Raw genomic sequence first — 24,007 nt, forward strand, 5'->3', positions numbered from 1 at the left:
GGGATTTCGAACATTTTAAGCGCTCGTTGGATAAGGATTTTTGGGGAACTACGCAACACATATGTACCTCATTTTCCAACCATCCAGCACAGAATTACCCGTAGTTGAATGGCATGCACCGTTTATTACCAATTTAAAAAATGAGCTTCCCTTCTACCACGGGAACCTTTCGACCGCTCTTTGTGGAGAGATGGAAATCTAATAATTTGTATCACCTGTACTCCAAATCCTTTTCACCCCCGATTACATACAATTCATACATGCGAAAACTAAAGAAACTAACACAGATAGGCAACAAGAAGAGAACACACATTCACTCGCGTAAATACAACGTAGTTGGGATCCGATCGTGGAGACTCTCCTTGTTGAAGGCAAACACTGGGCAGTTCTCTAAAGCAGCCATCATCCGCCGTGGGAGCTTCTGCTACTCTTTGCCACGATAGCCTAGCACCGCATTGTAGACATGGTTTAGCTTCTGCAGAAACATCTCCTTCACGAAATGTGCATTCCGGCTGTTGATAAACCCGACGGTCAGCAGCAGCCCGACGTATCCTCCGATCAGCACGAAACCTTTGTTGTTGGCGATCCACTGAATGAATCGACTCGGTGGATGGCGCATCTGGTACGAGGGCTGTCTGGCCGGTAGGGCATACAAGGCGTCGGCAGTCGACTGTGGTCCACCCGGTACGGCAGTGGTGTTGTTATCTTTGGTGGTTCCGTACAGTAGCAAATAGCGTACTTGCACCAGTTCGTTGTTTTTAACTAGAATGTAACGTTCCGGGATGCTTCCGTTGCCGGTCAGCGAGGCAGTCATGATTGATGGACCGTCGGAAGCGCCTGTCGCTGGTATCCGTCCATCGTCAGGCGATGTTGATGTTTCTTCTAAAAGCGAGAACAAATTCATATCAATATGGAACTCCATAGGAGCTAGGATGTGGTATTACCTTGGCTTTTAACATAATTCGGATTGTCGACGTATTCACACAGTGCAATGCAGGCCAGATGTGTCCCCAGGGAGGATTTGTTCCAACCGGACCCGTTTGGAGAGAACATTTGGCTCACCTGCAATTCCGCGGACAGATAGATGCCCTCGCCGAACAGGGACACCTTGTTGAGGTGCTGCTGCAAGCCGTAGTGCAGTATGGAGTGGAAGTTGAACAGTCTACTGCCATGAAATGCGTGTCGCGTTCGGAATTCTTTCGCATGGTCCTGAAATGCTCGCTCGCTGGAATTGTTTTCCCGGTACAGCACCTCGAAGATATGGTTGGGCATGGCATATTTCGCGTAGCAAGGACATTTGCTGAGCACTTCTTCGTGCTGAGCTTTCGGTATGGTTCGCAGTGCAGGCCGGGCCTGCCGACAGAGGATCCAGTGCAACAGTCCAACCGTTGGTTCGTCGAGCGTGTTGAGCCCTGCTGGAAGATCCGCTACCGATGGAACAGTGTCAAGCACTTGACACTGACGTGGTGTTAATGGGGTGGTCCGAAAAGACAAGAACTTTGTATCAGATAAGCCCGTTCGATTACGTGTATTGTGGATACTCATACACGTACACACGCGCAACCACTTACCAGCTGATCAATGCATTTCTCATTGTTTCGGAGGAAATCGGGCGGAAATGGCTGTAGACAGGAGTCGTACCGGAAGGACCGGGCAGCCGAAACGAACAGCGAAAGCCGTACGTCGGCTGCCGCCGGGTCGTGTATGATCGTTTTCAGCACCAACAACCGTTTGGCTTCGATCGACAACGGAGGTAGCTCCATCGTGCTGCTCTCTGTATATCACGAAAACTAAACTAAATGCGAACGTAAAATGCACTGATTCCAACTTTGCGCGATCAACATAAAGTACGCATCGGAGAAACGTAAAGGGCAACAAAAACCTAATCACATCGACGCAAACCAAGAAACGACATTCGTTTTAATAACAGCTGCAAAAAGTAAACAGCCGAAGTGTAAACAGGCGTGAAACGTCAATGCACTGCTTGGTTTGTGTTTAGAGTCGTTCTTTGAAAGGTTGGGAATTTAATCCATTCCGAAGGGGGAGTGAAATGAAAGTTTTTCTCTGAAAAATGGAATGGAACTTTGTAAAAGATGTTTTAAAAATTGAAAATCCTAGTTCTAGCCGTTCAGTACCTCAGAAAAGAACACACGTGTGGATCTTTTACCTTGAAGTCACGTGTAGACAGGCATTAGCTTGCGAACCCTTCGTTTGACAGTTCCAGCCAATCAAAACAAAGTAGCTTTTGTTTGGATGATAGCACATATTTTGCTGGAAAGAAAATACCATTCTCCGGCTTTTGGGTGAAACGAATCAACCACGCAATCACTTAAAATTTACGGTAGAAAAAGCAACTGAAAAGATGCAGTCATCAGATTACTTTGGCATGGAGATGCTGTGGAAGTTGGAGCAGAATAATGTAAACACCAAATCCGATCTGATGGTGCTGTTCGTGCACTGGTACCTGATGAGGAACGGATTTCGCAACGTTGGTGTTGGTGACGATGTGTGTACCGAAGGTTTCTGGATCGTTCATTTTGCATATATGACTCATTCATTGCTCTTTTTCTTTTCCTCGCTATCCTACAGAAAACGCTCGATAACATTGCTGAACAGAGCGAACTGTTGCCGGAAGGCTGGAACGCAAATAATGCGTCGTACGCACTGCGCTACACGATCAACAATGAGCTGTACAACCTGCACGGAACTCTTTCGAACGGCACGATGATTATCAATCTGCTGCATGCAAAGAGTCTACAGGTTTCGAACGTTGTCTTCAATTTGGACGCGACCGTTCAATCGATCCGGGGCAGCAAAATTATGGATCTAATTGTCAAAGTCGATGAACAAATTGCTCGACTGGATAGCGAACTGGTGAAGCCAATTCACAGTGGACCATCGAAAAGCTCCGGCACACAGACTGCGGCACCACTAGCGCAAAGCGGTATTGCTGATGGTGGCAGTACGCGGCGGGTTGATCAGGGCCGAATACCCATTCCACCGTATGGTCACGCGGATCGTGATCCGTTGGGAGTTCTTGGTGGTGGTATGCTGATGGATCCGCTACGTCCCAGAATGTATGGCTTTACTTCAGGCTTTTGCTAGTTTCACATACTTATTGCGATGCTTGCTAACTTCTTTACAGGCCCAACTCTGGTTTCTTTGTGCCACGACCGCGTATCGATCCGATGGGACCAGTCAATCGGATCAATCAGTTCCCAAATCCGGATCATCTTCCTCCGCCAGGGTACGATGATATGTTCATGTAAGACAAAGCGGTTTTCTATTCATGTATGTCTGATCAATGCTACTAAATATACTCTTCGTTTGATGGTCTAAATATACCCAGAGGCAAATAGAAGTTTACAATTTATGGTTTTAATTATCGCTAACCGGGTCATACGTTAGGGTGTGTAGCGAAATATAAGGAGAAAAAAATGCTGCCGGCTTTTTACAATACAATCATATCACTGTTGGTGCCATCCAGCCAGAACAACTGTTCCAGCTGCTCCACCGTCACGTCCTTCGAAAGCCACCTTCCACTACGATCGCCCTGGATGGTTTCGTGAATCGTTGCCTCGATCGTCTCGAGCATGATGAACCGATGCACAAACGTTGGCCGTGTCTGGCCAATGCGATGCACACGCCCAATCGCTTGCATTTCCTCGCCCGGGTTTAAAATCGGCTCGACCAAAAACACGTGCGTAGCTTCCGTTAGGTTCAACCCCTTCGAACCGAACCGCAGCGGAAGCAAGAGGCACGTAATCCCCTGCGCATAATCCTTAAACTCCTCCACACTTTTGTAGAATTTGGCCGACTTTTGGCGATACTTGATGTCGTTTTCATCCAGCGCCACACCAAGCTCGTTAAGGATCGGTTCCCAGTGGGAAAAGATGACGATCTTCACGTCCCGCTCCTCTGCCATCAGCTCGAGCACTGTTTCGACGATTTTTAGGATCTTGTTCGAGTAGCTTCCCCGTACGGTTTGCACGTTTGTGTTTTGATTCAGCGTTACGTACTGCACGCTAAAGGGAGAATGAGAAAAACCGCATCAGAAATCGACTGTCAACTGCCCATCGGGGAACATAGAACTTACTCTTTCACGTGCTGCTCCTGTCGACAGATCGCGCAGGACGTTGTATTGCCGCTCGCTCGGGCAAACTTGATCATCTTCAACGAACAAACGCTACACAGATGATGGCCACACTGCAGCACGGCATACTTTCCTTCCGGGACGATCTGGCAAATCGGACAGGGATCGATCTCCTTCCTCGCGCCGAGATGTTCCAGATACTTGAGTGTTCCTTTTAGTCTTATAAATTCACGCTCGGCAGTGGCCTTCGTGAGCTGCATTTCCGCCAGCTGATCGGGAAGCTCACAGTCGAGCAGCTGCATCGGGGTCGGTTTCCTCTTCGCACGCTGCATCTCATCGTGCTCCGCTTTGGTCAGTAGCTGTAGGCGTGACTTGCACATGGTCAACTCATCGTACGCAGCCACGGTGTAGTTAATCTCTACCCAATACTGCGAGTACTCCTTAAACTCCACCTTAATCCGCTCCAAGAACGATAGGAAATGATCACCTTCCGTGACGATCGCCTGTTCAAGTGTTTCCTGCCGTTTGGCGTACTGATGCAGCTCTACAAACACAAAAAAAAGCAAAAGAATGTTAATCTGTGGTCTGTTGTGTTACAGCTGCCAATATCGTAATTGAGCTCACGCTTTAGCACTTGTTCCTGGGGCGAAACCTGCCACAATCCTCCCGTTGCCACTTGCGTCTGTTTGATCAGAAACAGTACCGCTTCCAGCTGGTTCAGTGTGGCCTTAACCTCGCAGAGCAAGCAAAGCGGGGCAGCTGCTTGTCCCTCCGCGACCAACCGCTCCTCCGTTCGCATTCCGTTCTCATCCTCTTGGAACAGTTCCGGATCGAGATGGCAGGCAAAGGCGGTCCGCACTAGCTGCTCGATGCTCGCGCGCGTGCTCTCCGACCAGAGGTGATTTGGTTGCAGATTTTTCACAAAAAATGCCAACGATTGGAAGCCTTGCTTAAGCGCCCGTCGGCGTTCCACCATCTTGTCCATCCAGTTCACCAACCAAAGATCCATCGAGCGCCACGAGCTTACGCCCGTATTCTCCAGCAAGTTTTGCTCCCGGAACAAACGGTACTGGAACGTAACGTGACGCTGGCTGTTGCTTTCGAGGAAAGTGAACAGGCCGTGCCACCAGGCTCGATCGAGGCGTATCAAAGGTTGACCCGTTTCGGGTGCAATCAGCTCGCTCACCTTGGCAATCGCTGGCAGCAGAGCGTTCTCGATCGAGCGGACCTTGCTGGCGTACTGCTCGATGTAGCGCCATTCGAGACGGGCACAGCGTTCCTGGTAGGCGTGCACCTGTTCCGGCGTCGGTTTAACGGTTGGTTCGAGTTGCGCCTCGTACGAACGCAACAGATCGAGCAGGTTGTGTATGGCGTGTATCTGTAGCAGCGTATCGACGCTTATCGTGCCTTGGTAGTCGTCCGCCCAGCGCAAACTTGCTTGATAGAGCCGGACGGCTTGGCTGTAACTCTGCTGCAGGATGTGCACCGCTGCCATTCCGTTCAGCGAGGACACAACGGAACGGAGCTGTCCTTTACAGTCGTTCACGTTCGTCGTGACGAGATGCTCGTGCAGTTCGGCAGGTGTTAGCAGCTTCTTCGCGTGCAGTGTCGTTGCTCCGACGTGCAAAACGGACGGGATGGTGCAGTCCAATCGCAGCTTGCGGAGCGGTTCGAGCAGCAGGTTCAGCGTCTGTATGTTCATTTGCGCCATCCGCAGGGAAAGCCCAATTTTGCGTGCCTTTTCCCGAAAGGCCTGAGCGCACTGGAAATGTTCGCCTCGGTAGAAGTAGCTTTGCAGATCCGACATCCGGATGTAGTGGATGCGCTCCGTTTGCGGTGGAATGCCCAGCTGGTCGAGCACGGCATGCTTGCACGTCCTCCACATCACGCGTACCATCATCCGCAGCAGTGGGCCCGCATTACCGGCCTGAAACCGTGACGCGTACTGTGACCACACCGGGAAGTAGCTGTACGGGTCGTAATCGAGATAGTGCACCAGGCCGTGCAGGTTGTTGATCGTCTTCTCGATCGGTGTACCGGTCACCGTCCAGCGATGTACCGCTGGGAGCGCTTTTACCATCTTTGTCGCATTATTGTTCACTCGCTCGACCATTTGGGCTTCGTCGAGACACACGCGCCACCAGCGGATCATCGTGAGCGGTGTGGCCGGCACTAGGAACCGCTTCTCGTGCCGGGACGTGCGTGCGTTTTCCGCGATGAGAAAAATCTCCGGCCTGAGCACGTTGTAGTCCGTCAGCACCACATCGTACGAGGCGAGATCGGCCGGACTGATCCACTTGCCAAACGTGTCCATTACGCCGTTGTACACAAACACCCGGAAGCTGGGGTCAGACACGTGCTTGCGAATTTCACTCTCCCACTGGTGCTTTATCGAGGCGGGCGAAACGATTATAGTGGCACCGGACTCGAGCAGCGGTTCCGAGCGCCAACACTCCGGGCAGATGTACCGGCGGCGTGTGGTTCTGTTGTGATCGGGCTCGTAATGTTTGAGAACACACGTACGGTGCTGTAATCGGCCGCACTTGGTACAGGCGATCGTATTCTTCCGATGCGTTTTTATGCACAGACATTTGAGTTCGGCGCAATCGTCATCGTCCTCATCGTCCTCATCGTCATATTCCGGCGATTCCGCTCGTTCCGTTTCCATCGCAGAGTCGTTTCGCTTGTTCAGGAGCAGCAAACCAAGTATTTCTACCGTTTTTCCCATGCCCATCTCATCGGCAAGAATGCCACCGGCAGGCAGTGGGGTCGGCTTCGGTTCCTGGTCACTGAGCGTGCAGCTGTAAAGATCCATAAAAAAGTCCACCTCCGGTATGGAACGATTCCGAAGCCGGACGTATTGGGCTGGCAGTGTTTCCTGAACGGTTTCGCGATGAACCATCCAACGGATGGCTTGCTGCTGGTACGTTCTCAGCAGTGGCCGTAGGTAAGGATGCTGCACGGAAGAGTCGGCCACCGTGGATGGGTCATGGGCAACCGATCGTGCCTGACGACACGATCGTAATTGATCGTAAAACTGTTGTACCGAGATAGCTTTACCGTCGTTGTCCGGCAAGGCTGGTGAGGACATTTGCTCCAGTTCCTCCTCTACAAAGGAGCGCCGTTCAATTTCCTCGAACAGCAGGGCAATCAATCGTTGCCTTTGGTTCCTGCAGCTATAGTCGATGGGTTCGTTTGGATCAAGTATCCGTAGGAAAATGCCGAGAACAACTGCAGTGGCATCGTAAGCATCGGTTCTTTCGCGCAGTTCAAATTCTGGCACGCGACGAACATCACGGAGCATCTGTTTTAGGTTCAGTTCCGGATCGAGCTGGGTGTAAATCTGGTGCTCATGGTTGAATCGCTGCACCGATGGTGGATTCGTCGATGTCGAAGGTTCACCGCTGCTGCTGCTTGAAGGAGATACGAAGAATGGAATGTTTTCGTCCAACGGCGTGATTCTGCGTACGCCAATATCCAACAAACAGTACTCCATGGTGATAGGTGCGCTTTTTTCGGGAAAACTTACATATCCGATTGTTTTGCTCTTGCACGAGATTTGCACAAAACTGGATATGCAATCACCAGCACTGGCCGGTAAGCTTGGTTGTTTACAAGCATTTGTGCAAACTTCAAAGCGCAAGGTTGGTTCATGGAGAGGTGGTGCCATGCTGGATGTCTGTTTATAGCATCGCATCGAAGAGTTCGTTGCAGCAGGTCGAATTTGTTTGAATTTTATAGCACTTTTTGTATTGAAACGGTTAGGAAATAGAGCGGTTTTCTTGTAATTTGAAGGAATTTTCCAGCATTAGCCTTTGTAAATGGCTTCGCTAAAGAAATGGACAGTCCAAATTTCGCTAATGTCAGCGAAATCATGGAAGCTATTCAAATAATTGAACATATCGACGTATGCAACTCCTGGCTTGGTGTCGGATCATTTCATTCTAAATCCTCAATGTATTCCAAAGCACAGAAAGACTTCAAAAAAGATTAACACCGACGATAGCAATACTCCATAAAGCGTCTACTAGACCTACCCATTGCATTGACATACATTTTCTTTCGGTCATACACATGGCGAAGAACACAACCAGTAGCGATTACAAGAATAGTATTTTATTTCAAAAAATCCAGAATATTTAGAGACAAGACGTGGAAGAAGAATCTTATATTCGCTTACTTCATGCTATGGACCTTCTCTAAACGCCTTGCGCATGCGCGTGCGTGTTACTAACCATCCGATCATCCTGATCTCGTCTGCTCCCATTCTTCCGCTGCTGTCCAGTGTCAAATATGGTTGATTTTAAAATATTTTGGAATACAATTGTAACTACTGCTAGGTAGTGAAGAACCTCCATCTCCCACAAGCAACGCACAGTTGCTGCTGTCCGGATCTCTTCTACCCTCGGTTGGAAGTAGTTTGCGCTAAACGAGCCCTCTCACCAGGTGTACGTGTTGTAAATTTCTAACGCGTGTTGGCTTATCAGTTAAAAGATTAGACTTTCGTTCCAATTCCGTACGAGCTATGCGGTACGCGCGCATCAATCGCCTATCAGCTAAGTTATGATCATTCCCGTCCGAGGAATTGCATCCTATCGGAGTCCGTACATATGCTCCGACCAAGGTGCTCCAGCGTGGTTGTTGCGACGGTGTTCCCGAAAGTAGCGGCCCCGATTGATAATGAAGCCCCATTTCGTTTCCTCACATCGTGCCATTCCGTCGATAGTACTAACGTTATTCTAGTCATTTCATATAAGTAAGGTTAAGGAGCTCGGAGCGGAAGGGCAACTCTTCCGAAAGCTGCTGGGGCCCTTGGCTCAACGATACGAGCTTTATTTCATTGTCGGTAGGAATTGTTTCCTAGCCTAGTCGCTCGCCCCTGTACGTTCTGTTAGTGGACAATGTACAAGTAGAGCTGGAGTTCAGTTGTTTATAGATTGCAGTGCTCGTATATGTGCCTTCACTACAGCTAGCCGTTAAAAGAAGTTTACCACGCCATCAATCTATGTCCGAAGGCCCTCTAGTAGTATCCTGCCATGCTGCTGCTATAATATGACGCATCACTAGGGATCAGTTAAACAACTTGCTCCATCTTCTCCGTTCCGCCTCAGGCAGGCAAACGGTCTGGTCAGAATCGTACATTCGAGCGTGTTCGAGTAATGAGTATTATATCATCATTTGTTGGCGTGCATGAGTTAGTTTACAACAATTATTGGCCACTTTTTCTTATGACCGCTTTTCATGCGTTCCTTACAAACTTTCGGAAGTCGTCCTGGAATCATCCTACACTATTGGCTCTTAATTTTGACTTGTGCTTAGGGTGGCACAATCCTACACTCCCAAAGAATGAGTACAGATATAGTTCGGAATTTCACAACAAAAAGTCCAGGGAAATTCATAAAAAGATACAAAAGTATGCCAAGAAGCGTCGCCACACGCGTGGCCCACCTCTTATTAGCTCTTCTTCCGCGATTGGACGTTAAAACTTATACCGAATAGCATTTTACACACTAGCGGGAGCAACGAGATAGAGAGAGAGAAAGAAACAGGACCTAAATGTACCGAAACAACAATAATGCTCTACCCTTTTTGCAAATGAATAATCGTTTAGTTTTCCCCTTTGTTTTAATGTGTAGTGGTCATATTTACAAGAAGATATAGAGGACGATAGTACATACGATAACTACTAAGCTGAGTACCTGCTATGACTGAAAACTATACCTCCTACTGCCATGCCTGATCCTTCTTTGCTCGCTTGCCCTCGAATTCCGTGCCTCTTCTTTCCAGGGAGGGTGGCCCGTTACTTAGGTGTGGTCACTAAGATAAATGAGTGTTGAGAGTAGTGTCTCGCATCGGGAGATTAACAGTTGGCAGTGTTTGGTGAGAACCGGGAAGGGGTTTTTTTTTATCTGGTGATCAGTCAATTTGAGTAACGATCGATCGATCACGTGTTCAGTCGTCTGAGGGTATACTATTTTAAGCGATAGGTTGACAGCTGTCAGATGCAGCTTGTGGCAGTAGTTGGGTTGGGTTTGAGCGTCAAGAGAGGAGTACGCGTTACACACACACACACAGAAGGTTTCGCCCTCAGTGCTCCTTCTTCTCCTTGTTTTCTCCGACCGGCAGGATGATGGCGTTCCGTACAAGAAGATTAAGGCGACGCGGGAAGAGGGTAGAAGGTAGTTTTGGGTGGATTTCCCCCTCCCCCGTTTCGATAGTTTTGATTACTTTCTCATCGCCGACTTTGCGTATTCCATCAGTATTGCTTTCGTAGCGTTCGCTCGGCGCTGGGCTGGGAGAGTGGGGTTTTGATCAGATCGGAAGAGGTTGGATGAATATTATTTACAAATTGCCTAATTGCTAGACACCGTACACATGCGGGAAGTGGGAAAACGCGCGCTCTACCATTCCGTTCCCATTTCCGCCACGGATTACTAAGTATTGATAATAATATTAATATTAGCAATAATCTATAATATTAGTTAAAAGAAGTGAAACCAGGCACGGGCTGCCAGCCAGCCAGCCAACCAATCAGCCAGGACAGGTAGTCAGCACGCTGTTCAGTGCTCTGTTCGATTGTCTTTTAACGCCACCGCTCGATCGACGTCCTTCCGGTTCGCTATTCGCCGCCCTGGAGCCGATGCAACACACCCGCGTTCCGGCCGGCCATTGCCTTATTTCTGTATATGGATAAAAAGAGTGCGCGAAGTTGGGTGTCTGGGATGCCTTGGCTTGCTTTTGCTTGGCCCCGGCTCTAGTCCCATTCGCCGATGTACATGGCCCTCGGTGCCGGTATGTAGCCGCGTGTTGGCAGCGGTACACGGCCGTACATGTGACTATAGGGTGACTCGACCACGTCCGTATCTGGAAGATTGGGGGGGTTTTTTTGTTTGTATAGTCAGTTGTGAGTTTCCGGTTGTGCTTTTCCGCACGGTTAGGGAAGCGATAAGCAGTGATGGCGGCGTAGCAAACGAGGATGGAGTTTTGCGGGTTAATTGCCCAATTCCACTACCCGTAACTGTGCCAAGGTGCATGAAGTGAAGATGAATTTGGTGCCAAATGGTGACAGTGGAGAGTTCCGAAATCGATCTTCTTGTGAGTGAAGATTTGACCAAATGAATTTTGATGGGAACCCAAATGTGACAGGTGACAGATGACAGAAGGAGGTTTTGGTAGTGCATCAAACGCGGTGCCATGATTATACACACATGTGTGCATTGCATTAGTGATGATAGTAGTTGCATGTTAAAGCGAAAGCAGCAGTATTAGCCGTAGAGAGGCATTGGCCTCTGTTCTACTCACCGATTCCACTCTCGTAGCTTCGGGCGTGCCACATCAGCTGCTGGTGATGCTGGTGGGCGGCCATCAGATTGTGATGCGGATGCATCTGGTGCAGCTGGTGCAGGGACTGCAGCGATGCCGGATGCTGCAGGTGCGCGATCGAGAGCCGCTTCGAAGCGACCGTTTCCTTGCTACCGCCAACGGCCGCATTGGGCCCGTTGTTGTTGTTCTCCTTCGACGATTTGGACGACTTGACAAAGTTTGGCACACGAGCGCGCAGTCCACAGTAGTACGGATCATCTACAACGAACACACGATATGCGATTCGCTAATGGTTCTACAACAGCAAGGGAACCGGGGATTGCTCCCGACAGCGTTACTTACCGTACTTCTTGTTATCTTTGCCCTTGTCGGATTTACCCCGCGGAAGCTTCAGGCGATTCTCATCCTCGATATCATCATAATCCGGCTGTTTGGGGGGAGGGGAGGTAAAGCAATGCTCGATTAGTAAAAATCACACAATCGATATGCCATCGTGCCGCCAACCATACCTTGCCAATTTCATGCGTTGCGTACAGATTGTCACGTGGAGGTAGTTTCGGCGGTTTCTCGCTGCGCCGCTGGCCGCCCATCGGTTGCGCCGGCTGCATCAAATGTTCCCGGCTTGCCGCAACCATGCCGGACCCGCTGGCCCCGAAACCGGAACTACCGGAGCTGCCGCCCCCGTTGCCGGCCACACTGTACGGATCTTCGTCCGGTATCGGAATTCTTGGACGGTTCTTAATGTCAACCGGACGTTGGACTGCACCGTAGATGGAGGTGGGAAGTCGGGCGGGAGGAAGGAAAAAGGCTACAAGATTAATTGGTGGTACAAATTAACGATACGGTACGCTAGCGGACACATCCATCGAGTGTCCATATGATGGTGTCGGAGTGTAAAGTGTCTTGTGGAGAAAGTTGTTGAAGGCATTGCTGAAATCGGACATTGGCAAGCGAACAAACGGTCGAACACGAAGCTTCAACTCGCATTATCAGTTGGGCAAATAAAAATTCTACGGCGCAAGTTATTCAACTCCCGGTATAACCCATTCCGCAAGCAAACGTCCACTGTCAAAGGCAAATACCGATGCGCACCACCAACCGCACATGAGAAGGCATTTTAATTTCCGTACCGTATCTTCGGCATGTCGGAATGCAAACATACGAGACAGCTCTAATGGAAAGAAAGCGTCCATCGATCATCAACGATGGGAACCGAAAAGTGTCCGATGAAACAAAAAGGCGGCGAGGTTCCATCCCATATGGATGGGGTCGTTCTGCCATAATGGTTGATAGAATTTTAATTTCTCCTCTGCTTTGACGCACGCCTCAAAACCTCTCGGTGGAGTTTGTCAATCGCTCAAAGTGCTGCTTCCGAGTGCAGTCGAGTCGGTCGGTCGAGAACATTATTCAATGCAGTGTCTGGAGTTCATAAAATGGGCATAACAACAGCACGAATGCTCCAAGACCCGTCTGTACCAACCCCGTTGGACGTGCACTCGAAACTTCCTTCAAATTCTTTCAATGTTTCAGCACAAACGGTTCATCGGGATGGGAGCTTTGTTTTTGTTTCTTTCGGACAAACAATTGGAAGCGTGATTTATTTGTCCTACAGCGAGACACTCGCTTGGGCCGCTGGGAAGCAAGCGCGCGGCGGCAAGACGGAGTGAAAGAGCCCCCGAAAACGGATTCTTCACCGTTTGACATTCCATTTGTGAAACATCGATTGGCCTCTGCCGGCCGAGCCTTCCGGTACGGGAGCAGACCCGGACCGGGGTGGTTGGCCTGCTGCCCTGGGTGGGTTTTGTGTTTGTTCAACTCCTCCGCGGTAAACGTGACGATAATTCATAATGCGATTCTCGCTGCGACGCCGTGTGTGAAGCTGGTGGTTTAATGTTCTTGCTATGTTCTGGAGCTGACTCTGCTCCGATCCTTCGCCCGCGGCAGGCACGATTCACAAAACGGTGAGTTCGGGAAGTGGGCCGGTGAAACGTGTGTCTATTGTTCTAGTGACAAAATATGACTTGCTCCATTAAGCTTTGGTGGCTTGTCCGGAACGTGTGTTCTAACGGGTCTTGTGAGCTAGCTTTCCAAACGAACCAGCTAAACACCGGGGGTTAATGGTGAACCTAGTTTTCAATGACCCAACATTCTTTTCCGTTATCAGCTTTCGAAGCTGGCAGGGCTTCCAGCATCAAAGGTACGAGATCGAGCGAACCGATTGAAACGAACGCTCGCTGTACTATTCTTTTCGGTTCTTTAATGTCCCGATGCCTGCGACGCTCGGTCCGTGTATCGATCTCACATGCACGTGACCTAGTGGAAGAATCACGGCATTAAAGCAGCCAACTCCTCCCCGATGACAACAATTGTCCGATCGATCGCGTAGAACATGTCGAAAATTAATTGTGTCTCCGGGCTCCACCGAGTGCTGGTGCTGGCTACTGTTCTGAGTCGCAGCTAGCCTGTTCCTTAGGTCTGTCCGCACGTCAGACAGTGTGCGGAGAGTGCGAAAAAACCGGTGTTTCCGTTCTCCAACAAATGACAGCGCGATCGTTAACGAGGAGAGAACGTGTTTTGGGAAAAAAAGTTGACTTCGTTTACAGTTATGTCTAGAAGGAACTCTAGGGAACAAATCCTTTGTAGAGGTAATACTTGCTAATCAGGCAGGAACTGGTCTATTGAAACACACTTTGATTTCATATCGATAAGATATCGCTTTACCCAGATCTGATTAGAGAATTCATATGCAGCGAGAATTCATACCTGCAGAATAGCCTGCAGAATTCTACAACGACAGTGAGAATCTCTATCATGTTCAGTTCAATGCTACACCATCCAACTTTCAGTCTTGGGGACAATCTTTTTCCCGCAAATAAAATGCATTCATAGCCTGTCCTCTGGATGTCCAATGGCTTCCAAGACAATTGCACCGGACTGGTCATAAATGGAACCGAACAAATTTCACTACGCCCCGTTAACGTACACTTTCCTCGAACGCATTAGCATTAAACATAAACGTAATACACGCGGTTCGACTTATTTTTAAACCTTCCACCAGCTTTTGTTGCGTCGATCAAAATGGCGGCACGAGCGACACAGAGCTATACGCACAAATCTGACCACTGAAGGGTGGACTCCGCGTCCGGGGATATTATTTATGGACAAGCGAGCTCCAAAAGTAGGAAAAAAAAGCAACAACCACTTTCAATTGCTTACCCGTTGGGTTGGGCCTATATCAGTGTCCAGCGATCAATTGGGACCACACAATGGGACAAATAACTAACGCCAGAATATTACCAATGCGTTCGGTTGGAATACAGTGAGCTAATTTCCATAAAAATTAAGCAAAACCTGCAGCGCCCCTAAGGGAAGCCAGCAGCCTTTGGGGAAGGACAGAGCTCTAAAGGCCAACGATTTGAAGTTCCCAGAAGTGGTTTGCTGCGGTTGCTGCATCGCGCTGGGAGGAAAATACGGTAACTTTGCTCGGTTCAACATTCATTTGTTGCTGCCATTCACCTGACAAACGCCGTCTATTCTTGTAGCAGCGGAAAACACACGATTGTGGCTTGGATGCAGAGCAAAAGACGGAAACGTTCTCTGCTTTGCGAAAATTCTGCGCCTTTACGCAATTGGCTGACATTTGTTGTTGGGTTAGGGAGCGAGCGCTTATCGGTCATCGGGAAGTTCTTCGGCGAGGGCACTCGAAGAAGGAACACCCGGGCTCGATCGTTCGAACAATGGTGCCTGCTATATTGATGTTGAAAGTGTTTAGCTTTCCTATCGCCGAAGGGCTTCACGCTATTCCCATTCACCGTCGAAATGGTGGTTCTTATCCTCGCGGGCCCATGCTTCGCCTAGCACACCTTGGCGCACCAAAGCGCGAATCTTCAAATGTCAAATCAAACAGTCATAATTTCGTCAATCGTCGTATAGAACGTCAGATTGAAAGGAAGGAGAAGGTGTGTAGATGAGTGTAGTTGTGTGGTGTCTGGTGGTGTGTGTGTGTGTGTGACTTACCGGGAGGTAGTTTACTCTTCAGCATATCCATTGCAACCACATTGATGATCAGTACCCACACCGGGCAATCGAGGATGTCGTTCTCCGACTTGACGAACGCAATCGCCGACAGACACTGCGTCTCGAGACGTCTGCGATCCGGATAGGCACGGCGCAGCTCGCGGTTCACGTTCGACTGGAACTTCTTCATGTCGAACAGCTGTGTATGTGTGTGTGTGTGCGTGTGGAAGAAAGCAGCGAAAGAGGTCAGTAGGTGTTCTGTGATCTAGTCGGCTCCCCTTAGGCTTACCTTTACAATCTTTTCACTCTCGATAGCCTGGCCGGGCAACTTGAGGATGTCCGCACCGATGGCCGTCTCCTCGTTCGGCTGGCTGGCCGTGCTCTTCACGTACACGTTGCTCTTTGAGTAGCGTCTGATGAGAATGTTGCCCGCATCGTCCATCTTGATCTTGACGCCCTGTAAGAAACGGACACGAAACGTAAACCAGTCAGAACCCGGATCTCGAACACCTCGCCGCACACGCGCTTGCGAAGGGACATAATTGATCGTTGAAAGCAATTGCACTTGAAATAATTCCTCGTGCGAATGAGGAACGGACACGAGTCTGTGTATGCAGCTCGAGATGACGGTAATGATTAAACCTGACTCAGTGTCACTCGGTGATCCCCACAGCCATTGATCAGCATATGGCGTACGGTCGCGCCTTTGGGGTGGAAGAATGCATTACTCCAATTATCCGCCATACTGTGGTAGGTTTCCTTGTACGGATACAGGTCGGCGTGCGTGCAAAGCGGGATAAGGCGTCAAATTACTTGAACCAGGAAGTTTGCAATCATCTTTATGCGTTTCCGTCCCGTGAACTTGCTGCGAATATTATGTGGAGTGATCTTCCAACAACTCTTGCATCCTGAAGTATGCGACGATTTATACAAATTCTACACCTCAGTCTCTGATCAGAACACATATGGTAGCCCGCTAGAACGCTTGTGATCACTCCCGCAGATACACGCTTGATTAATGGTGCAAGATCACTTTAAACCGATGAGCTAACCATTCAGGGAGTATCGCCAGTAGCTGGAGCAGCCACAACATCTTGCCTATTTTCCATCAATCATCAATCACATTCGCCTCCATTCTATGCATACGAGCAGCCGGGGTCCACATGTCTACAGCGTCCTATTTGTTTAACCACATGAACTACAAGCATTACATCTGCAACCTTGCTCTTCCTGCATGCATCAAGACTTTGATTTTGCCTTCCTAACCTTCTCTCCGGTGCTCCGGTACAGCATAATGCGCTTGGACAAGCGCACTAAAATGCTCCATGAGTGTGTCCACATACGCATACGCTACCGATCATCATCGATTGACCACCACCGTGCTGGGGGGGAGAGCTGGACGATGGTGCGGGGACGCTAAATATCAATTGACGACCTTGGCGCGGTTCTTCTTCACATGCGGCCACAGTCGGCGGCATTCGGACGCGATCATCCGCGTAATGCAAGAGAAATATTGTCTGCGAAGCCTGCGCTCGCTCGCAGCTAAGGTGGCAAGAAGTGTCGCCGAACAAGTTCATCACGATTCGCTCGAACCAGTTCTGCTGAAGAACTGCCGACCTACGAAGGAAAGTGAACGCGTTCTTGGGACGGTTCGCTCAAGCTCAAGGGGGTAAAGAAATCAACCGTCCCAAACATATGGTTTGATGGGTTCGTTAAAAAGGGTTTGCTGCGACTCGACGTACCGGGTCGTACGAACCGGAGAGCTTCCGGAATGATCGATGACCGTTCAGCCGAGGTCCGCATAAATTGCTACAGCTCCATTCTCTTTTTCCGACCGGTGTGTGGCGTTGTTTTATGGCTTCTTCGCCGAGCTTCTTCTACTGTGAAGAAGCGCCAACTCTTCACTGAGCACAGATGATTACAAGATTGTCCCTAGGCGCGCATAGCGCGGTGGGCCCCCCTCCTAGACATCTGGTGAAGCTCATTTGTTTGGAACAATGATGTGTCGCTGGCGAAGAGATTGTACATGTAAGCTTTTTAATGTTGTACGCTTGTCTCGTGCGGTCTTTAACAAGCGCGAACAGCGTGTTTACCATATTTTGTGTAACGTTAATGCAAAACGAGCCAACTGCCCATAAAACAGCCATATCTGAGTGAGTGGTGTAGAATTGAATGGCGGGCGGATGAATCACTGGCCGTTTGAGCATCTTTCACGCAAAAGGTACTGACCATAAATATGACTTCTCTTAAGCTATCCTAAGCGTTATGAGCTGCTCCACACAAAGAAGACAGCATGCTTGGAAATGGCAACAAAGCGAAAAGATCCTGATGGATTACGCAAACCCTCCAAACTACATTCCATGTCAAAATAGGTTCAACATTTAGAATCCCCTCGTGGCCGAACCCCGTAATCAACATAGTAAATTGAAAACGATGTTGAGCGGTTCCTGAATGAAAATAAACATTATCATGTCAGAAACTACCGGAAGCAGCAAAGAAACAAAATACACGCAAGGAAATTACTTCTTTCGCTCCGGTTTCTCACTGGACGTGATTTAATATCGGTTTTCTTCGGCTCAAAATCACCACCACCAGGGTGCAAAAGGTTGTACCAACAAACGGCCCAACAACGGCAGCACCGGTGGCAATAAATCGATCAGCGATCGCTGCTAGGCTGCCCTTTCGCATCCGTGCCCTACCAGAAGTTATGGCTCCGATAGCGGGCCCGTGGAAGATGAATACCGGAACTGACCGGCTCAACAGTTGACCTTCTCGATTGCTGTCCATCGGCGTCGGGTCGACGGGGCGGTGAAGAAAGTCTTCGAGATCACGCTTAGTACGAGCAGCCATTATCAAAATACCCCGGTGCGCATCCGGAGCATCCGGCAGAGGTTAGGGCAGCCTTGATATTTCGTAAAAGATCATCCAATGATCTTTTCACTTTTCAGCCCGAGTGGGTTGGTTCAACCTCGAGGCGTTGAAGATGATCTGCTCTTAGAGACATCCTTAGTCGTGCGAACGTGATCGTACTTTGGTGATCTTTATGGGATGGGTTAGCATCTGCGCATCTGTCTACTGGTGCAGATGATCGGAAGTTGCTCGGTGTCGGAGCTCGAGGGCTTATTTGATGTAGCTTGGGGGGTGCTTAGAGGTAGTTATTACTCGGAGGCATCAAAAATCGGCGGCCGGATGATGAGCTACTCCTCGAAGGATACACGCGCAATGGTGATGTTCCTTTCGCCCGGGGGAAGGACTGCAAAGTCGTGCAGTTACTCCATCGATGCCTTGGTATTTTTGGGGGGACATAACTTTCAAACTATGCCAGCCGTTGTTGTTGGCGCTGGAAGCCTTACCTGTCCGACATGTCGCTTGACTTCTTCGGTTTTGTGATCGCGCATCGGATTGTCGAATCCGCACAGGCCAATCCTGGTGGAAAAAATAGAGAAAAAAAACAAATGTGTCGATTAGAAGTGGAATTGGCCGTTGTTAGTACATTTTTTAGAGTTGGCTATTCTAGCAGGCTTTAGTCCCACAGCGAATCGGTTCATGATGTGACGATTTGCCATAAAGTGTTTGTTCATGTCTACGAAATGATTGCAAGCAGGAATTCGCGATCGTATGCCTCACACACACACACACAATAGCCACACCATTGCTTTGTCCATAGAAAAGTGAAACCATCGAAGGGGAGCATACTCTGAATCCTATATGGCTCGTGCCTCAACACTGGCTGGCCGCTGCTGGTACGTTGGTCCGATTGTGCAATTGCAATTGCTAGAGTATCGTTCCGCCTCGCCATTCGATCCATTAGCTAAAAGTCTACCTGTGGTCCAGTTTTTCTTTCTGCACCGTTAGTATTTATTTAGAGTTGGCTCTCGATGGCCGTTCGCTCCTAGAATGGCAAACATGAATCATTCCGAAATGGACACGGCGGCGGCGCACTACCCCGAAACCCGTTACGACATCGGCGAATGTGGGGCCACGCCGGCCACAGCACCGAAAGGGAAACAACAACTATGCGCGTTCTTGTTTCGGGGGAGGTTTGCAATTTCACTTTCATCCCCCTCCGCCCATCGCCAGGCCTCCGCTTGGCAAGCTGAATGTGCTGCAGTTCGCGGTTTCACGCGCATTGAAGGCTTTCCTTCCAGCGCCGTGCATTGCAATTGTGAATGGGTTGGGCGCTTGGACTTTAAACCACACAGACTGGGGGGGCTTAAGAGTGGATACGCAGGACCTCTTTACCGTCGTGTTTCGCACATGCATGGCGGCGTGTCGATCGAATAAAAAAAACACCCTCCCCCCACCGAAGGGACTTACTTATTTTTGGCCCGTTTGTGAGCGAGTGCAGCTATTGCCACTGCAAATAATGGGTAGACTACATTTCGACAGCATTGGACGGATGGAATGAGTTCGAGCCACCACAACAACCTCGAGAGTGTTTTGGGCTAGGCCCGACGACTTCCTAATGGCACCGAGAAGAACGCCACTTTTGGTAGGCGTTGAGCACTCAAAATAGCATGTTGGGAGTGTGGCCCGCAGCTAGCTAGCTGCGCAGGACTTGCCGACTGCTCCGAAACAGGGTGATCTGTACCCGCAGCTGCATACGACTCGCGGTAATTGCGAAGGGAGGAAAAGCAAAAACGTTCGTCCCATTTTTTCGAAACACTAGCAAATTGAATGCATTTAGTCATCTGCGCGATGCGCGGTGATGCGGATGCGCGCGCGGGGCATAACAGATCTATGGCCGACAGATTTTCGGAACATGGATTTCGCGACGCTGACATTTGGAACAAATTGGCATGTCAGACCGTGTCGGCGTGCGTTGCGCAAAGCTAGAAGGGAAGGGATGGGCCGATGATGCCGTGAGCCTAGGGCAGCAACGATCGGCTTGCGAAGCGCTAGGAAGGTAATTGATGAGAAGAATAGTCAATAAAACAAAGAATTTGTTAGTTCTTGCGGTGCGCGCTGAACGCGCAGAATGAACCGTTACAGGATATGCATTAGCGGAGGGGTTGCATAAGACACGGCACCAGTGGCTTCTGCAATTTATCCAATTTATGCACCGCTGGCATGGCGGCGATTGCCATCCCTGCCATCCCATTACGGGCGCGCACCGCTTATCATCGTAACAAGTGTGCTAATGAGTCAAAGACCGTGTCCACGGGGCCACGGTTGCAGTTGCGTTTGCAAAGCTTCTAAGCGGTATGTGTTAACAAGCGGAACCTAACGGAAAAACCCCTCGGTGCTGTGTGCCGAGAGTATTCAATATTTGAATGTCTGCCGGCCGAGTGACCATCGGTCAGCCGCTCATCGGAAGTCGCGATCGGGAAGTGCAGAGAACCAGAACGAAATGGACAAACCGTGTCGCGATGTCGCGTTCGTAGCGGTGTAGCGCACAGTGGTTTGAATCTGGCGCTCGCGCTCATTTGAAATTATGCAGAATCGAGCTTAGAACACAAAAAGGTAACGGTGGTCTCCCTCGGGAGATAGATCTGCGCAATGGCAGTGTGGTGAAGCATTCTGAAGTAATCAACAGATCGTCTGTAGCTTCCGGAGCTGAATGTTGTAACAAATATTTACATTTCTAATTTTTCTCTTCTCTCCCGGACAGACAAACAAGCAGGCGCAGAGAGACAACCGATGCGAATTGATAGATATTCAAATCTTCTAACCTGGTGGTTCCTTGTTCTGAGTGTACCGCGCGTGCTTTGCAGGCAGGACTCTTGGGGTGCAACATCTGACCAGAGTAATTAATGGTGGCATCGTGAAAGTTAACTACCAGAATTCCGAGTTTGATTAGTTTCCAGCTGGCTAACGGAGTCGGTTGGTTTTATCGTCGCGGAGGTTAGTGACATTTGAACTCAACCGAACGGCATTACTGATAGACATCCGCGTAGAAGTCAAACAGTCCTAAGTCTTCAACTGTTCCTACTGGTAAAGTTCTGCCGAGAATGTATGGCGGACCCAACTTTCTCATCGATTGTTTCTCTGGAATGATAATCGATCGTGATCACCGTCTGACCTTTGTCTGACTCGGTCTTAACAACTAGCTACGGTTTTATTACAGGCGTCACACGGTGGGTGTGTTCTAGCGATAGTCTAATTAAAACATTAGCATCAGCACTGTCAACCCCTAACCGACGACGCGTGTGGGATGGACCTTGCCTTTTTTACTGCCTTTAGGATACATTCTATAGCGAGTGAAACAGCTCATTAAAATTATCGGTTGACCACGTTGACATTAGCGACTGGAACAAAATGACTTGTGTCTCATGATTGGGTTCGGTTCAGTATTGATTGGAGCTTTTATGGCTTTCTTGATGAATAATGCGACATATTTTGTGGAAACTAACCCTATTTTCAAGTTCCATGCAAATACAAGCCATAACAATGTTTTAGAATCGCTGAATAAATAATGAACCAGGGGCGTTGTCGGCTCGACTCCATCAGAAACCACGGCTTAAGAGCACGATAGCGCGGCCACTAGTAGTCAGTTGTCCTCTGCGATATCCGTGATCGATCTCTTTCGCACTTTTACTGCCATTTTGCTCTCGTTTAATGCGGTCGATTAAAAAACGCACCACCATTACTTGCAGTTTTGTTCGAGCAGAACCACGGGAGGGAACCGTGGTCACCTATAGCAGGGAGCCCCCCCCCCCCCTTCACACAGCATCCCTCGATCTCGTGTGTCCGTGGTCGACAAACCCAATCGCCATCCGTTTTGTCTCGATTCGATTGTTTCCAGGGCCCTGCTGCCGTAGTCCTCAGTTTCAGGTTTGAGACCCCAACCGACACACACACACACAGAGGCTCCTACCCCTCCCCTCCCGTCTTACATTCGGTCTATAATGGGCGAATGTTTTAAAACTGGAAGACCAACGCCACGCCACGCCATGCCATAAGCGAATAATAATGACTACCTCTCCTCGACAACCGAGCCAAAGCGGTAAGGTGGAGGAGCTGGTGGAACGAAGAGTGAGAGAAGAAGAAAAAAACTATATTAAAGTCCTATAAAAACTGGACGACCTTGCAGCGAGAAACGGCAGCAAACAGTCACTCCCTGCCAGCGTTGAGCGCGACAGACGAAAGGAAACAATCCGCCCTCTCTGCAAGCCATGCAAGCCACACATCCGGAGCTGGAGTTGGGCGCGCGCGTCGTCGTCGATCATAGTGGACACCAGTGTCCAAAAGCTCGTAATAAGGAAACTTTGAACCCGAAACGAATCACAGCCAAGCCGCGAAAACATCGCCCATCCCAGTCGACCGCTTAATCAGAAACGAATCTCAAAACATTATGACCGGCGATCATAACTATGAGCGTGCGGACTGACTTCCGCTTGCGTCAGTGCTGTTAGAATTGCAGCTGCACGGGACGCGGCACCCCGGCTATGCTATGCAGATATTGAAATTCCATCTCTCTGAGCATTGTAATTATCTAAGCACAGTGCTGAAGATTTACGCGACTTCCGGAGCTTTTCGGGAAGCGATTCAAACACGCAAAGGCTTTGGCCGTAATTACCCGTTAGGACATTGGAATGAACTCTTCCGCCCCTGAAGCCATCTGTTTGCACTTTTAACAGCCCTAAACGTCGCGTTTTACAACAAAAGAGTAACGCCCTTGATTCGTTGTCCATTCGACACCTTTGTTGAAGTCGTCCACCACCCATCAGCGTTCCCACGACGCACGCGGAGACGATACAATTGCAATTAGGCAAATAGAAACGCCGGCTTCCGGCAGCGTGTGCGTACAATGATCATCTGGAAGGTGCCAAAACTGGACAGGATCTGCGCGACACAGAAGTCACGCAGGTCCGTCCATTGTCCAACGCCCCAATGGTTCACCATTCCGGCCTGGGGGTGCTCCCAAAAATGTCAAACAGTCAAACAGTGTCTGTTGACCTTCGGCTTTTGGCAAGGTCTGTGGCTGGGAAGCTGGGACCCGTCGTCATCGTTGGCTAACGCGCGGTTTGATCGAGTTTGATTTGTGGTGCGCAGCCAAATGTTTTGTGAGATCATCGTCCAAAAAGACACGAGGATCGCGCGCTGTCAACGGTGATATTTCTACATGGGTGACATGTCGCGGTGGTTAAGCAGTTCCGGGACGTTGTTCGTATGTCACTGTCGGACGATTCGGGGGCTGACATACGATCGGTGGTTTGTTTTCGACTATCGTGGGAATTGACGATATGTCTTGTAATGCGTGATTGATGGATCCTACAAAGGCTTACATTATCTGAGATGATGTAGATTCTTCTAATGAACATCCTCGTTGCTCCCGATTTGAAGATCACTGATTCTGAGATGAGCTTTGTCCGATTTAAAATATTTAAAAAAATAATTCTACAAACCGCATAGAAGCCTGTAGACCAAAACGGCTCAAACAAAAGCCTGTAGACCAAAAATAGACCATTTTCTGACCTCGCGTCATAAACGAGACACTTCTTATGCATTAGATTTATGAGTTCTATTCAACAACACTGAGCGTGCTTCAATCATTTCCAGCAAAAGGAAGGAACCTTACTCTGGCTGCTGTCTACACACACACACACACACCCTCGGGTCATGCAAATTCAT

The 24,007-nt window shown here is 49.3% G+C and overlaps 4 protein-coding genes across 14 annotated transcripts in view; 1 reads left to right on the forward strand and 3 right to left on the reverse strand.

Annotated features, from left to right (window-relative positions):
- Positions 1-70: 70 nt before the first annotated feature.
- LOC118512439 (protein mono-ADP-ribosyltransferase PARP16-like) lies at positions 71-1,951 on the reverse strand. Its single transcript, XM_036056900.1, has 3 exons — positions 1,572-1,951; positions 945-1,458; positions 71-882 (listed from the first exon to the last, which is right to left on the reverse strand). The coding sequence occupies exons 1-3, from the start codon at positions 1,761-1,763 to the stop codon at positions 425-427; spliced, it is 1,164 nt and encodes a 387-aa protein (XP_035912793.1). The 5' UTR covers positions 1,764-1,951; the 3' UTR covers positions 71-424.
- A 256-nt stretch (positions 1,952-2,207) lies between these two features.
- Positions 2,208-3,366, forward strand: LOC118512440 (proteasome inhibitor PI31 subunit). The gene is made up of 3 exons (XM_036056901.1): positions 2,208-2,506; positions 2,590-3,077; positions 3,146-3,366. Exons 1-3 carry the CDS (start codon positions 2,363-2,365, stop codon positions 3,267-3,269), a joined length of 756 nt encoding a protein of 251 aa, XP_035912794.1. The 5' UTR covers positions 2,208-2,362; the 3' UTR covers positions 3,270-3,366.
- Positions 3,261-7,705, reverse strand: LOC118512438 (E3 ubiquitin-protein ligase SHPRH). The gene is made up of 3 exons (XM_036056899.1): positions 4,718-7,705; positions 4,097-4,637; positions 3,261-4,025 (listed from the first exon to the last, which is right to left on the reverse strand). The coding sequence occupies exons 1-3, from the start codon at positions 7,587-7,589 to the stop codon at positions 3,452-3,454; spliced, it is 3,987 nt and encodes a 1,328-aa protein (XP_035912792.1). The 5' UTR covers positions 7,590-7,705; the 3' UTR covers positions 3,261-3,451.
- A 482-nt stretch (positions 7,706-8,187) lies between these two features.
- LOC118512944 overlaps positions 8,188-24,007 on the reverse strand; it is a 138,104-nt gene continuing 122,284 nt past the window's right edge. For 10 of the 11 annotated variants that reach the window (XM_036058152.1, XM_036058154.1, XM_036058151.1 and 7 more), the window contains 7 exons: positions 18,787-18,859; positions 15,723-15,890; positions 15,434-15,632; positions 11,926-12,224; positions 11,759-11,843; positions 11,396-11,674; positions 8,188-10,957 (listed from right to left, as the gene is read on the reverse strand). In XM_036058152.1, the coding sequence (XP_035914045.1) occupies positions 10,848-10,957; positions 11,396-11,674; positions 11,759-11,843; positions 11,926-12,224; positions 15,434-15,632; positions 15,723-15,890; positions 18,787-18,859 (1,213 nt within the window). In that variant the 3' untranslated portion in view covers positions 8,188-10,847. The remainder of the gene's footprint in view (positions 10,958-11,395; positions 11,675-11,758; positions 11,844-11,925; positions 12,225-15,433; positions 15,633-15,722; positions 15,891-18,786; positions 18,860-24,007) is intronic. The other variant, XM_036058160.1, reaches the window with a different exon arrangement.

This window comes from Anopheles stephensi, chromosome 3 (genome assembly GCF_013141755.1).
Source record: "Anopheles stephensi strain Indian chromosome 3, UCI_ANSTEP_V1.0, whole genome shotgun sequence".
NCBI lineage: Eukaryota > Metazoa > Arthropoda > Insecta > Diptera > Culicidae > Anopheles > Anopheles stephensi.

What these genes read in the sequence shown, in the direction of transcription:
- LOC118512439 (XM_036056900.1), bottom strand. Translation starts at nt 1,763, where the DNA reads ATGGAGCTACCTCCGTTGTCGATCGAAGCCAAACGGTTGTTGGTGCTG. An exon ending in AGAAATGCATTGATCAGCTG is followed by an intron (nt 1,459 to 1,571) that starts GTAAGTGGTTGC and finishes ACACCACGTCAG; the next exon opens with TGTCAAGTGCTTGACACTGT. An exon ending in GAATTATGTTAAAAGCCAAG is followed by an intron (nt 883 to 944) that starts GTAATACCACAT and finishes TCTCGCTTTTAG; the next exon opens with AAGAAACATCAACATCGCCT.
- LOC118512440 (XM_036056901.1), top strand. Translation starts at nt 2,363, where the DNA reads ATGCAGTCATCAGATTACTTTGGCATGGAGATGCTGTGGAAGTTGGAG. An exon ending in ACGTTGGTGTTGGTGACGAT is followed by an intron (nt 2,507 to 2,589) that starts GTGTGTACCGAA and finishes GCTATCCTACAG; the next exon opens with AAAACGCTCGATAACATTGC. An exon ending in GATCCGCTACGTCCCAGAAT is followed by an intron (nt 3,078 to 3,145) that starts GTATGGCTTTAC and finishes ACTTCTTTACAG; the next exon opens with GCCCAACTCTGGTTTCTTTG.
- LOC118512438 (XM_036056899.1), bottom strand. Translation starts at nt 7,589, where the DNA reads ATGGAGTACTGTTTGTTGGATATTGGCGTACGCAGAATCACGCCGTTG. An exon ending in CCAGGAACAAGTGCTAAAGC is followed by an intron (nt 4,638 to 4,717) that starts GTGAGCTCAATT and finishes TTGTGTTTGTAG; the next exon opens with AGCTGCATCAGTACGCCAAA. An exon ending in CAGGAGCAGCACGTGAAAGA is followed by an intron (nt 4,026 to 4,096) that starts GTAAGTTCTATG and finishes TTCTCCCTTTAG; the next exon opens with CGTGCAGTACGTAACGCTGA.